Source organism: Triticum dicoccoides, chromosome 7A (genome assembly GCF_002162155.2).
Source record: "Triticum dicoccoides isolate Atlit2015 ecotype Zavitan chromosome 7A, WEW_v2.0, whole genome shotgun sequence".
NCBI classification, from domain to species: domain Eukaryota; kingdom Viridiplantae; phylum Streptophyta; class Magnoliopsida; order Poales; family Poaceae; genus Triticum; species Triticum dicoccoides.
The window spans coordinates 270,508,041-270,522,547 of record NC_041392.1 but is presented as its reverse complement, the minus strand read 5'-3'; the positions used below and the strand labels follow the sequence as shown (position 1 = coordinate 270,522,547).

Here is a 14,507-nt window from a genome sequence, read left to right as displayed (position 1 = left end):
GGCGCCTGCGGCCCCCTCGGCGCCCCCGACGCACGCGGTCTCCCCGGCGCCTGTGGCCGGTCCGGTCACCCGCGCCCGTACGGGTGTTTTTCGCCCGAGCTCGCGCTACGCCTCGGATGACTACGTCCATGCAGTGTCCACCTCTGAGCCATCGTCGTTGCCGTCCTCCGTTCGAACCGCTCTTCGTGACCCGTTCTGGATGGCTGCGATGCAAGAGGAGTTTGACACCCTGTTGCGCAACCGGACGTGGCAGCTTGTTCCCCATCACCGGCACGCCAACGTGATTACCGGGAAGTGGGTCTTTAAACACAAGCTCCATCCTAATGGTACCCTTGATCGCTTCAAAGCGTGCTGGGTTGTTCGTGGTTTCCGAAAGCGTGCTGGCATCGACTTCACTGACACCTTTGCTCCGGTCGTCAAGCCCGGCACGATACGCACGGTTCTCCACCTTGCGGTCTCCCGTGCTTGGCCGGTGCACCAGATGGACGTCTCCAACGCCTTCCTCCATGGTCACCTCGAGGAGCAGGTCTTCTGCCAGCAGCCCACCGAGTTCGTGGACCCGGCGCTTCCCGACCACGTGTGCCTACTTTCGCGGTCCTTGTATGGACTCAAGAAGGCTATGCGTGCTTGGTACCAGCGCATCGCAGCGTTTCTCCACCAGCTTGGGTTTCGCTCTACCCGCTTAGACGCCTTGCTCTTCGTCTATCATCAGGGCTCTAACATGGCCTACTTGCTGCTCTATGTCGAAGACATCATCCTGATGGCATGTACGGCTAGTCTCCTCAGTCAGCTCACGGCTCGTCTTCGCGCTGATTTCACCATCAAGGACTTGGGTCCTTTGCACTACTTCCTCGGTGTTGAGGTGGTGCGCCGTCCGTATGGCTTCTTCCTTCATCAGCGGAAGTACGCTCACAAGCTCCTGGAGCGCGCCGGCATGCTTAACTGCAAGCCCGCCGCTACGCCTGTTGATACGAAGGCCAAGCTTTCTGCCACAGATGGTTCTCCTGCTTCGGATGCTGCTTTCTATCGGTCCAGTACCTCACTCTGACTCGACCGGAGATCCAGTATGTCGTGCAGCAGGTGTGTCTTCATATGCATGCTCCTCGAGACGTTCACTGGGCTGCCGTCAAGCGGATTCTCTGCTATATCTGTGGCACTATGGATCTTGCCGTCACGCTTCACGCCTCCGCCGACACCGCCCTCACCGCCTACTCCGATGCAGACTGGGCGGGCTGCCCTGACACTCGTCGCTCCACTTCGGGCTATTGTGTCTACCTTGGACCCTCACTTATCTCCTGGTCGTCCAAGCGGCAGCCTACAGTCTCTCGTTCCAGTGCTGAGGCTGAGTATCATGCGGTGGCCAACGCCATCGCCGAGTGTTCATGGCTTCGCCAGCTGCTTCACGAGCTCTCTTATCCTGTTGACCGTGCCACGGTGGTCTACTGCGACAACGTCTCGGCGGTCTACCTCTCCGCTAACCCGGTGCATCATCGACGGACCAAGCATATTGAGTTGGATATTCATTTTGTTCGGGAACAGGTGGCCCTTGGTCATATTCGTGTTTTACACGTCCCTACTTCCCAACAATTTGCCGATATCATGACCAAGGGCTTGCCTACGGCGTCATCTGAGGAGTTCTGGTCCAGTCTTTGCGTCAGCCGCGGTGCCACTTCGACTGCAGAGGGGTGTTGAGTATGTTATTTGTGCATGTATATTGACTAGGCCCACCTCTCTAGTTTCTTGTATAGATTGAGGTAGAGGCCCCACCTTGTACATCATATGTACGTGCCTATGCACGAGAGCAATACATCGTGCAATCATAATCTCATACACTTAGCAACAGATACATTAACCATACAGTTCTTGACGAAAGGCAGACAAGGCTACTTTTATTGATCATAGAAGAAGCTTAGCCATCTTTGATCCAACAACAACAATGTGTCGCCTATCAGAATCCACCAAGAGGATTTTGGAGCGATGGGAAATTAATATACTGCCAGTGATCCAATCTTGCCTGTTTGATGGTTGTCATCTATCAAGTTATGATCCCCGTTGATGCAGAGGCCGGGGGTTTTCCTCCTTTTCAAAAAAAAAGTTATGATCCCCGCAGTTTTAGCGCGGCTCGCTACTCGTTCTTTGCCGTGAAACTCGTGGTGACACTTGTTAGAAAGGATAGCAAACAATGGAGATTTCATACAAGGAACAGAAAGCAAAATATTATCTTGACGATGGTCACTCTAGTATGTCTCATAGAGCGAGGTAACAACTGCAGCAAGGAACAACAAAAGGATAATAACCAGATGCCATAATTCATACAGTACTTGATAAATAACTTCTACAAGAGTGAGGGTAGCAACAAGGAGCACTGGGCTGTGCAAGTAAACATAACACAATTCCAACAACTAGCACTCTAATACACACCACAAACAATAAAAATGGTTGCTTATTTCCACCACAACTCCAACAACTAGCACCATAAATATATGATAAATAACTTCTAATCATCGTATACCGTAGATGTATCTCAGCCTAGCTTCCTCAGCTGCCACCTGTAATAAATAGAAAGATAATAAGACTGACATCCAAGTGACAACCAGTTTTAATATGATCAAAATTTTAGTTTGTACATCTTCCTTAAGCCTGTCCACGTGTTAGGACGTCTTCTACACCCACCAAATGGCAAATATACGTTCAAGTGACCACCGGAGTATGCATCAGCCTTGTTGGGGTGCTTCATATCAGTAATTCCATGATTTATGCAACCATAGCAGTGGCCTTCATTAATAAAAAATATTAAAACAGACAACTGTTATACCTCCGTCATGTCAGTGAGTGAGGGTAAAACTTCTCAAGATGCAAGTTAAGACAACAATGAATTTGCCTTCTGAATTCAAACAAGAGTGGAAAAGGACAGGATGCACAATTTTGCCTGTTGTTGAACAGACAGAAAGACAAGATCCATATGCAACCTTCTAGTGAATAGCCCAGTCTTTCTGGCCTCTGTCAATACTTACCATTTTCATTGGATTCAATCTTGAAGAAACAGTTGGCCACTAATGCATCATCTGCTCCCTTTGTCACTTCAGCAAAGAAAAGATCCTCAATTCAATCTTTAGTCTTTGTCGTGAAATTGAAATGCTTGTACCACTTATAGTCTTCACAAATTGTTTGATAGTGCAAAAAATCCTTGAATTCATACGCAAGATCCTAAAAGAATGGGGTGGATCAGCAATCATTACATTTAAGGAAACAGGACATAATGATGAGAGAGAGCGAGAGATACCCCAACAAGATTGCGATCCTCATTATACTTGTCCAGTAAAGCTTGAAGCACTAAACTCATTTGCTCACGGGTAAACTCCACTACGTGCTCGTCTGAACATTTCCTTGTTCTGCCATCAGGCCAGTAAAGAGCCTTTCTTATAATGATTTCATCCCCAGCTTGCTCGTTCCACCTACAAGTGTATCATTAGGTTCTGGAAGAAGTATTTACTTGTTATATTATAAAAGATACGCATCTTCATTTTCAGATCCTAATCACCATGTTTTGTAACAAAGGAAGCACCGGTAGATGGGTGTCCCAAGCTAAAAGCCAACTAATTGTACAAGATACAATCCAGATGATAGTATACCTACAATAAAAAAGCGGCAGCTCAAATATGAACTTCGTTAATTTTGAGTTGTACTTGCGAATTATGTTCTTAGTTCAAACTGTTGAGGTAATTTAAGGTATTCCACGACAGGAACTTGAAGAGAGGACCAAATATAAGGTAGCATTTCTGTGATCAACTTGACAGCTCTTATATGGTATTATCTCAGGGAAAATAATCAAGTGCAGATGCAAGTGTGCAAACAGGAAGAAAAAGACATGGAAGAAATTGAGAAACCATACAGCGTTTTATGCCGCTTGTCATGAAGATAGCTCTCAATAGCCTTTTCAACTTCCTTTAAGCTCTTGAATGGTCCACCGAGATGAGGATATGTATGGAAAAATCCTGAACGATCGATCCTGATGTAAATACTGAAGTACCAATCAGGAGGGTCGTTGACATAAATGGTTGGCTTCGGTGGCGGCGTCTCAGCTACAGCCTGTGGGGAGGATGAGGAAGTGGCAGTGTCCTTGAGTGTTGTAGTGCCGAGCAAGATGCTCAAGTACGAGACCGACCGTGCGGATGGAGGCTCAGCCACATGATCCTGGCACCTGAATTAAGTAAATCGATGAGTAGAAGTTTCTTCTTCTGTTCTACTATAAAGAACCCCCGGAGGCAAGAGCAGCAGCATTCTTACTGTGAGTAGAAGTAAAATGGCGATTCAGATTGGCATAGGAGCTGAGTGAACAATTCGTAGCAGCATTCTATGGACAAAGCTTAACTGAAGGAATGATGATTTATTTATTTTTTTGCTGATTCGTGTAAAAGTTGATAAATTGTTGTTGCAACCATCAGACAAAGTAGATTAGATCCACCTCCCTAGCTAGGCAAACGATAAACTAGATTTCTATCCACGCCCTTTCTGCTGATTAGTCTAGCTGATGATGAACCCAAGAGCAACTTCAATGGGGTGACCCAAACGGACGCTGATTTTGTCCGTTTTTTTCGTTTGGGTCGCCCGTCCGCCTGTCCCTATCCGCTTTTTCGTTTGGGTCGGCCGGTGCGCCTAACGGAAGCCAGACTCATTTTGTGCATATTCGCGTCGGCATTTAGTCAAACATCTGGTGGGCGAGCTCCCGCGCGACCTCACCCTGCGCACGCGAGCTCACCTCCACCGCCTCGCCCGCGAGCTCCCGTCCGCAGCTCGCCGGGCCCGTCGCGCGCGCCCCACCCCGCCCCGCAGCTCGCCGCGCCCGCCCTGCAACTCGGTCACGCCCCCGCGAGGTCGCCTCCGCCGACGCCCGTGCTCAGGTCGCGCGCTCGCACCAGCACATGCATGCAAGCAGCCGCCCCCTACGTAGACATCACATGCAGAGCACGAGCAGCTTCATGTCAAGAGGCTCCGTGCACAGCTTGATGCCAGCATCCAATGATTGTCTGACTAGCATCCGACGAGTATCTGACCTGCATCCGACGAGCTTCCAACCAACAGCCGTGCAGCCTCGCCCCGCGCCCCGCCCCGCAGCTCCCGCACGCCACGCTCGCGCCCCGTCGCATGCGCCTCGCCGGGGCTGCAGCAGCTCTCGACCGGCCGCGCACCGCACGCCACCCACGCTGCGTGCCCCTCCCCGCTGCTCCGGCCCCGTGCCACTCGTGCCCGAGCTCCGCCCGCAGCAGCTCGCCGGGGCTGCAGTAGCTCTCGCCCCGGCAGCGCACCGCACGCCACCCGCGATGTACGCCAGCAGCAGCTCGCGCCTCGCCCACGCCCGGCGAGGTCGTCGAGAGCATGGGGTCGCGCGTGTTCTCGCTGTGGAGGTGCGCCGCCTGCGCGGCGAGGTCGTTGAGAGCATCCACTTGGCCCGGCGTTGCCCCGCTCCGGTGCTTCTCCGGCGCTGCCCCCTTGCTCCCTGCTAGCTCGCGACGGAGGCCGAAGCGGCCGGTGGCGGGGCACTGTGGGGTGGATGGGAGAAAGAGAAAAGGAGAAGAGAGACGGGGGTGGGATGGGTGGGTGGCTGACAGATGGGCCAGTGCTCGCATGCAGCGGACGGAGGCGGACGAGGAGGCCACAGAAAACGTTTGCTTTGTGTCCGTCGCGGACCCAAATGTGTCTCAAATTTGAGATAAAAATGAGTTTGAGCGGACACGAAACGATCAGCGGGCGGACGCTGTGTCCGTCTGAGTCGTCCCGCTGAACCAACTTGTGTGTCCGGATGATCCAAACAGACAAAATGGGTCGCTTCATTAAAATTGCTCTAAACGAAAGATGGCAAGAGGTTTGGAGGCGCGGGACGGGACAGACAGTTGGGCGGGAACGGCGATGCCGCAGGAGGTGGGCGGAGGTGGTGTCGCGCCGCCGCCGCCAACGCGACTGAGCGATCCGCCGCAGCACGGGCCGCGCATCTAATATATACGAATAAGAATATGAAAGAATTTTAAAGGGTTGTGAGAGAAAGAGATGGCACTTCCGTATCTAGATTATTCTCAATTGCCGTTGCTGCTAGAGCCTGATTATCCATCAACTTTCTTCTCGATTGGGACTAGTCGACGAGATGAAGATTATACCATGTGCCCCTGGATTGGTCTCACAAGTCACAAATTAAGAAGCTATCTTCATGATCTCCCCCTATAATAAATTTATTTATTTATACCGGCAAAGCATCCATTGTCTACAAAGTCGTATTACCAGCGACACCGGACACCGACCCAAACATCTCCTTTTCTTAAAAAGTTTCCGAGTCAAAACAATTGAGCGTGCTGGAAACTAAACTAAACTACTCAAACGCTGCAATTTTGGGTCGAACCAATTGTTCTGTTTTACGGCTCCCTGAACTCAGGCACGTCGTGTTTTCAAAACAACGCATATAAGTTTGAGATCATTTCGGAGATCACCAAATGATGCCAAGTAGGAGTACATTTTTTCTCAAAAAGAGAAGTAGGAGTACATTAATAAACCTTGTGTGCCTTAAATAAACACATTGTGTGACTGCTTTTGTTTTCATTAATACGTGAGAACTTGTGTATCTTTAGTTGATAGTAGAAGAAAACATCCAAATTCATACGCAGCTTGTAGCTTTGTAGCTTGAGAAACAAAAGGATGAATTCAAGCTGATATCGTAAATGGGCTGAATTCCCAGCCCACTTTGAATTAGCTACCATTCATCTCCAGATTTGTCTTTGTTTCTAGTATGTGTTTTAGTCTTGGATTCGCAACTTGTTTATAGATGATTGTTCTATGTAGTTCCTATCCCATAATTATTTTGAAATTTTTCACGACTGAGTACGTACACTTACCAAGAGTACTCCAAGCATGGGGAACACGATACACAATACTTCATGATCTGGAATATTGTATTTCCTCTGTCCCAAATTACCTGTCTTAGATTGTCTAGATATGGATATTCGTATATAAGACAAGTAATTCGGGACGGAGGGAGTACTACAGACATATGGACGATGACCCTAAAAAGTTTCAAAAGGCAGAAGCAGAAATACAGAAAGTAACAACTAAAATGAGGCATTTTATTGGAAGATAAAACCTGTACATTTTGGGGACTGGTGGCAAATTAGTGGAATAAATATGTACAGAGTTTTCGCTTATCGGTGCGCCGCAGCACAGGCTATACATGACAGCAAAAGCAATTTTTCAGTTGCTTATGTCGAAGTACTTGGGATCAGCAGGGAAGTCATGTTCCACCTTCAGCTGCAACAGAAATGGAATCAGCGATTAAATCCTCGAATTTAGCCAATCAACCAACAAAAGAGCAACTATTTATGCGTAAGCTGAACAACAAACTTTAGCATAGGTCTTCTAAATTGCAAGCTGATGCTCGAAAAAAGAAAACCTGGAAGAAAGCTGTCACTAGAGAACTTTCAAGATATTAGGATGGTTACCTCGCCTTCATCCGCATCTGAGTGCCTCTGAGGAAATACAACTCTAAGATCGTTGTAGAGATAGAATCTCCTATCCTCAGTCACCATATTGCCGCTCTGTGGTACAGATGATGGATCGGATTTGCAACGTAGCATAGATTTTGAGGATTTTTTCGAGGCGGGGCAGAGAAACCGCAGGTGCAAAGCATAGCGGAGCACGCCTCCACCTGAACTGTCATTGATCCTGGAAGACGCACAACATGATTTCTTCGCACCTGAGTGCACGTTGTCCATCTGACAGCAACAATCATCAGAATCAGTATTGTTTTGCTTATTCCCAAGAGAATTGGGTTTATCTGATTCCTTCATGTCAGTGCCCGATGAGTAACATTTTGTGTTTGTGCGTCTCTTTTCTGATTCCTCAGCTGAGTTGCACGTCCGTCCCTGCCCGCAGTCTGCAAAGACAAAGAAATAATCAGAGACTCAAACATATATAATTTGGATTCAACTCTTGTTATCAGGCTATCAGCTCCATTACATTCCAAGCATAGAGTTCCTCGTTGTGCAAGTTCACTCCCACATGAGACACACTGAGCCTTCGGGCCAACATTTGTGTCACTGGTCTTGCTTTCTTCTTTCACTGTATTAGAGGGAGAAACAGTGGGAGACAGAGTGACCTTTTGCCGCATGAACGTCTGTCTCATTATACACAAGGGAAATAAGATGAGATAAGGGATAGAGAAAACAAAAGGTGGTTAATGTGATTATATAGACACTAAATCCTTTGAAAAAAAGGAAATATTTTCTCTGTGCATGCCATGATACTTCTAAAGTTAAGGTACGCACTAAATGGTGAATTACCTGTTCTTGTCCTGATCTCAAACTTAGGCAACCCGCTTAGTTATTTTTTTAGGGGAAAAGGAAGAGAGAGATATTACTCAGGACGTAAGTTGTCCATACAGATTATATGGTCAAAACTAGGTGGAACACTTGCTAAACAGAAAAAGTCTCCATGTAATCTAGCATGGCATGCCAGCTCGTGGGCTGCCATATTTCTCCCTCTTTCAATCTTCCTCACTTCCTTAGGCAACCCGCTTAGTATAGATATAGTGATTAAGGGATAATATAAAACATGAGGACACACTATGTGCATGATTCCTTAGGTGTCAGGCTAAAGCTAAGGGAAAATGTTATAGCATGGAAGTTGCAACTTGCAAGCAAGGAAGGACTAGATATAAAGCACATTTGTGTTTTGGTGCTAATATCAGAATAACCTTTGGTTTTCTTCAATATATAAAGGATAAGTAGTCAACTAGTCATAATATTTTGTACCTTGGTTCCAGATGGCATGTCAGTCAAGTCGTAGTTGCAGAAGAATGTGTGGAGTGGGGTCTTCTCAGGGTTGCTCACAACCTGACGAGGCAATTGTTTAACTCAAGATGGGAACGCGTATAACAACTCAATAGAATTTTAAATAGTAGCTTAAATATGCATAGAAATACACCAGGTGCTGTGAGAAAAGGAAACCTAGCCATCACAAGTGATATTTGGTTTGGCACATTGAAACAGGTCTAGAAAGTATACAGAGTTGTGTTCTCTGTTGAAGCAAAGGCAGACAATCCAAAATGGCTTGTCAAATGAGATATCTTCATTACTATAAAGCATAACTAGATAGAGAAAAGATGGAGTGGTTAATATAGACAAAGTATTTGCAAAACAAAATGCACAAGAACAAATATGATCATGAGCTAAGGGTCAAGCAATTTAGTACCAGTTGTATGCGCCCCTTAGCAGGGATGCGTAAGCGACTCTTTGCTGATCTTGAATCATTGTTACTAAGGCTTCTTTGGAGTTTTGGGCTATTGCTGTTGGTTGCACTTGTGGACAATCTACCAGCAAGATCAATAGAAGAATAGTACAATAAGGAGCTATCCTCGCCGATGCTTGCTACTGCAAATGGAAGTTTCTGAGTTGGGGGAGAGAAGCTACCGCCAACAATATTCAGGACAGCTAAGAAACCATCAATTGTCTGCATCCACAGAGAATTAAGGAATCAAATTCAACAGTCAATACCCTGGAACTGTAGTATATACTAGATGGTGAACAGAAAGAAATATTAGACCTGATTATCTTTTCCATAAGAAAGTCGGCCAGACAAAAGGGATTCCTCAAAGGAGACAACTAGTGACCTCCTTGCAGGGAGACTCAAACTCCGTCCATAACCAACTCGCGGAGACGTGGGTGAAGATTCAGAACCCCAGTTTTGATATCTTCTACATGAACTTCTTTTAGGGGTCATAATATCATATTCATCATGTAATCTGTTAGTTTCCTCTACCACATCTAGCATCCTAATTCCATCAAATCCTCCCTGTTCCTTCAAATCTAGGAAATCATTTTCAATATCTTTCATTACATGCCTTGGAGATCCTGTAGTTTTGACTTTATGAATACGTCTAGGGCTGAGAGGAGACAGTGAGAGCGGAGAGTGTGCTAATTTTGCACTGGCAGCTAGATGATCATAATAGGATAACGAGTCCTTGTTCCCAAGTAAAGGGACATCAGTGAAATGATTAGAATTAATCCTATTGACATCAAATTCTGAAGTCCGACTGGACCATCTAGGGGTCGGACATGCCTGTGACTCAAAAGAACTGAGGCTTCCGGTGTTTACCATTTTATTATCTTGGAAGCCAGAACTGTAGAGTTTCTTACCTGGCTCAGAATGCTGAAATCTAGCATCACCAGAAGCAATATTCAGTGAATCACCATGAAACTTTCTAGAGAGCACATTTTTCAACGGAGACAGCAGTCTTTTCCTTGCCTGAAGTTCATGCTGATCACATGGTGAACCAAAATTATGACTGGCCACAGATGGACAGATTGTATCCAGTTCTGCTGTATCAGGACCTCCAACACAGTTTGATTCAAAGCCCACAACAAGGGTTGTGGGCATATGGACAGCGGGCTGCAATTTATGAGAAGATCTAGAATTTGCATCTCTAAAATCATCAATTCTTAATCCTTGGAAGTCTGTGAGTCCATCAAACGCATGGCTGTCTCTAAAATACCCGTTTGATTCATCCGGGGAATCTGATGCAGTCTGTCTACTGAAATTGCCAATCGATCGATATGAAGCCTTGCCATTTGAGCTTTCTCGAGGAAGCCCATCCAAATCGCAGGCACCAACACCATTGGTACGCGAGGGGCTTGACACAGGTGTCCTCGATCCTGTAGAGACATCCTCCCTGACTGAAGAAACTTGGGGTAAACCCATCGCAACTAATCTCTGATACTCAGCGAAAAGGAAGACCCCCAATTTGTAATTGATCCTGCAGTACACCTATCCAGTTCCTTTCAACGGCCCTCGTATCTTGCCATTTCAGTGTCCAAATCAATGCCTAGACAAATCACCAATTGAAACCTATCACCACCGGAAGGGCAGAACCACACCGGCATTTCCGATTCAGATCCATTGGAAGCAAGGTTACCATCTTGCCACTACTAATCGTGCTCTCCTGGCTACCGCAACTGGAGATGACACAGAACTTGGAGCCTGAGCAAGCAACCAGGGACCTAGGATGAACCATGCGAGGAGATCACGTCACAGCCCTGCAGAAACGAATCGAAGAACATTGATTCAGCAAACTGATGAGCAGGCACAGGCTCAATCGCTAACTATTCTTACACCAATCACATGACTAAACCCATGAATAGAAGGAGTTGAATTAATCCCACTACATGATGAAGAGAAGCCGAATCAATACTACGTGCTACGGTTACTATATTTAGCTCAGGAGAAGCAAGCTTGTCAGCTTCTATATCTTCCGCCTGATGCATAGAAATAGCAAGTTCCCAACCAATGATTGCGCATCCATCACAATGCTATCTACTCCACTCCATACTGCCCAAACAAGGCACAAATGAAGACATAGTCAGTTAATCCCCGAACAAACAGACATGCATGGGATAAACCTCAAAACTACCGAAATCAGGAGCATGGCAGCAGCCAAATTCGAGGAAATGAGAGACCCAAATAAGAGGACGGACTGCGGAACCGTCACCGATCGAAACGAAGAACCAAATTCCCCACCGCTAAACGGGCAGAGCCCACCAGAGCAACGGGAATCGCAGAAATACAAGCCGGCGATAAAGGGGTACCTGCCTGTCCATCCATGGAGCCAAATGGATTAATCAACAGCTGCACGGCCCGCGCCGCCGAATCGAATCGAGGTCCTCCGAGATTGAGGGCCGCTTCGATCCGACCGCCGGGAACCAGGCCGCCCGGGGAGAATCCGCGCCTCAATCGCTCCGGGCGATTTCCGCCGGGCTCCCAACGTCCACCTCCGGCGAACCTTCGCCTCTCTCTCCCTTCCTCGCTTGCGTTCTCTTCTGGCTGCTCTTCTTCTTCGCTCCCCTCTCTCGCTTGCTGCTCCAATGGTGGGTATGAATATGATTCCGCGAGCAACTAACCAAGGGTCCTTGATTAGGCGCTAGAAATGATGAGGGGAAACGCTGGGTTTGGGTTGGGTTAGCAGCAGCGGCATCTGGATGTTTCCAATCAGCTCGGCTGTTTTGGTTTCGCTTTTGTTCTCGTTCGGTTGCTTCTCTTTTTTTTCTCCGGAGTGGATAGAGAAAATGTTCTCGCGTCTGTTTTGTGGCTTCTGTTTCTAACATTCAGGCCCCTCACGTCTCACAGATTCGGTTTCTGAGACTGTGGGGCGGTTGAGCGGCGGTGGTTAATGTACCGGCTTGTGCAACAAATTCTGTTGCTGTCCATAGGACATTTATTTCTTTTGCAAAATACTTATATCTATTATAAAAGTTAATGAAAATACAAAGCACATCAATCAAACATAATAAAGATTACATCCGACCACTACTGCAATCAGAACGAGCCACCGACGTGCCATTGTCGCAGCTCCCATATCGGTCCTAGACTAGCCTTATCGATGACAGAGTTAAAAAGTTTTCATGAAGGTACCCCTAAAGACCAGCACCATGAAGTCAGTCGCCCGTTGTTAAACCCCTGAATCCACCTAAAACACCTGACATCAGATCTTATTGTCATGGACGCATGCACATGGTAGGAGCCTGTATCGAAGCTCCGTCTTAAGGCGGACGACTGAAGACCCGTATACACGGAAACACATCTTTTCAGGGGCCTATTTGTAATTTCACAGAAGAAAAAGGAGACTAGATTCAAAACAGTGGATTGGACCTACTCCTTGGGCGGCTAAGATCCGTACGCTCAACTTTGGTATCAAATCTAAGACCGGTCAGACTGAGAACCTGGTCCATTTCTTCCCAATGACACTCCCCTGCCCATTATGCATCATCTTTCTCTCGCTTCCATCTTTTTTCCTTCCCTCGCAGCAACTTTGTGATACCTGAGCGATGGACTGTTCATTGGATGATGTAAGAATCTTTTACAGCACTGTACAATAGAAGGCTCAATGGACCAAAGTAATGTTGACCACGACAGAAGATGTCATTTGAGATTTGAATCGTGGCACAGGACTGTCCACTAGCGGAAACAGCGGCCAAAAGGCGATGTGGATTAGGGACGAGAGAGCGCGCGCGGTGCCTGATCCACAGCACCACACACCAATGATGGGCTAGCGGGAATGATATTATCTACAGATTAGACAAAGCAACGGTCGATCGCTATCTCATACGTGTGCCACAATTCGCTAGTTTCCAGCAGAAGAATCATTGTCCATGATGAGGCAAGTTGCTCCACATGTGGTCGAGCTCTCCTTCACGGGTCCCGTTCCACTTCCACCTGTTGCTTTCCGCGTATATACTATAGAGCTTTTGTATACTATAGCTGGCAGAACCTTGGAGACTGCCTCGCCCTGTAGAATCAGCTTCTCAGCCCTTTCTAGACTTTCTAGGCGTCTGCCACACGTAACACTCTCAGGCACAAGTACTGTACGCATGTGACGGTGTGAGTTCACCATTACCCACTCCGGGAAACATTTCAATGTTTCAGTTCTCTCCGCGATATTGATCACACGAACAGATCAGCCCAAGTCAGAGCAAAATCGTGTACTGGTACCTGACCGTGTTTAATTCAGTTACATACATGTTATTTATACATCCCTCAGTGATGTAAACCTCCAGAAGTTGCATGATTCAAATGTCTCGGGATGAACCATGAACTCAATGCAGTCATCCAACTGCCGCGGACAGATCGGAATCAACAATGCATGCAGATCTACAAAATTAGCTCACACGAGTTGGGGGATACAATTATGCGATTCGGTACATTTTTTCTGGACAAGGAACAAAGAAGAAGGCCAAGAAACAAAACTTGCATTTGTGCTTAGGCGTTTGCCGCCATGGATGATGATCTGTAGCAAGCTCGCTTTGCTGCACGGACGATGTCCTCAACCTGCAAGCATGCCCAAAACGTTAGTGAGGCGAGGATAAGAAATAAATTATCCATGCATGATCCTGCTTTCTCCTAATATGACTAGGTGAATACTTCAACCTACGTCTAATATCGCCATCTACTTCCAAGATGATTGGCTGAACCTGTGGAGTTAATTTTCCCTGAACAATTCAAAATCATGCATATGTGTGGCAACACTGACTTTTCCTATGACTTCCCTATTCCTGTGATATTCCTATCCCATGAACCAACGGAGGCCTGAATATGTAGGTCTTATGTTCTCAGATAATTCAACATACTATATAGCCACCTTTCCTATGCGGCTCTGCCTACTCGTCTCCCTAGAAACATTTGAAGAATCGTCTCCCATGTCCAACATAATCTGGTAAGCTAAATCCTAGCAGTTGATGATGTATGCCTACAGAGATTAAAAATATGGGTGGAGGATCCTATCTCTGAAACATATTAACTGTCTAATGCCCAACCTTCAAATATTCCAAGCTATCAGTAACTACGCTGGTGACAGATCAAAAGAAATTGTTGTGTTTCATTACACTGCAGTCTCATTCATTACCCACTAGGAAAATTCCCAGTTTAACAAGGCGCAAGCCTTCATATCTACGAGCTATTAGCAAACTATAGGTTCCTGT

The 14,507-nt window shown here is 46.8% G+C and overlaps 2 protein-coding genes across 3 annotated transcripts in view; both read right to left on the bottom strand.

Moving 5' to 3' along the window:
* Nucleotides 1-6,920: 6,920 nt before the first annotated feature.
* On the bottom strand, nt 6,921-12,093 carry LOC119333144. Of its 2 annotated transcripts, XM_037606146.1 has the most exons (7): nt 11,622-12,093; nt 9,583-11,072; nt 9,232-9,489; nt 8,793-8,873; nt 7,999-8,155; nt 7,482-7,915; nt 6,921-7,290 (listed from the first exon to the last, which is right to left on the bottom strand). In XM_037606146.1, exons 2-7 carry the CDS (start codon nt 10,735-10,737, stop codon nt 7,234-7,236), a joined length of 2,142 nt encoding a protein of 713 aa, XP_037462043.1. In that variant the 5' UTR covers nt 10,738-11,072; nt 11,622-12,093; the 3' UTR covers nt 6,921-7,233. The 2 variants fall into 2 exon arrangements, with proteins under 2 accessions (XP_037462043.1, XP_037462044.1); XM_037606147.1 differs by lacking the exon at nt 11,622-12,093 and having other exon boundaries at nt 10,176-10,332.
* Nucleotides 12,094-13,494: 1,401 nt separating this feature from the next.
* The window catches only part of LOC119327841 (pyruvate dehydrogenase E1 component subunit beta-1, mitochondrial-like), an 8,769-nt gene continuing 7,756 nt past the window's right edge, over nt 13,495-14,507 (bottom strand). The window contains exon 14 of the mRNA XM_037600920.1: nt 13,495-13,857. Within this exon, the coding sequence (XP_037456817.1) occupies nt 13,789-13,857 (69 nt within the window). The 3' untranslated portion in view covers nt 13,495-13,788. The remainder of the gene's footprint in view (nt 13,858-14,507) is intronic.

Excerpts from the sequence above, each read along its gene's own strand:
- LOC119333144 (XM_037606146.1), bottom strand. The coding sequence starts at position 10,737 with ATGGGTTTACCCCAAGTTTCTTCAGTCAGGGAGGATGTCTCTACAGGA. Across the intron at positions 9,490-9,582 it reads CTTATGGAAAAGATAATCAG|ACAATTGATGGTTTCTTAGC; the intron begins GTCTAATATTTC and ends CTGTGGATGCAG. Across the intron at positions 7,291-7,481 it reads CAGATGCGGATGAAGGCGAG|CTGAAGGTGGAACATGACTT; the intron begins GTAACCATCCTA and ends TTTCTGTTGCAG.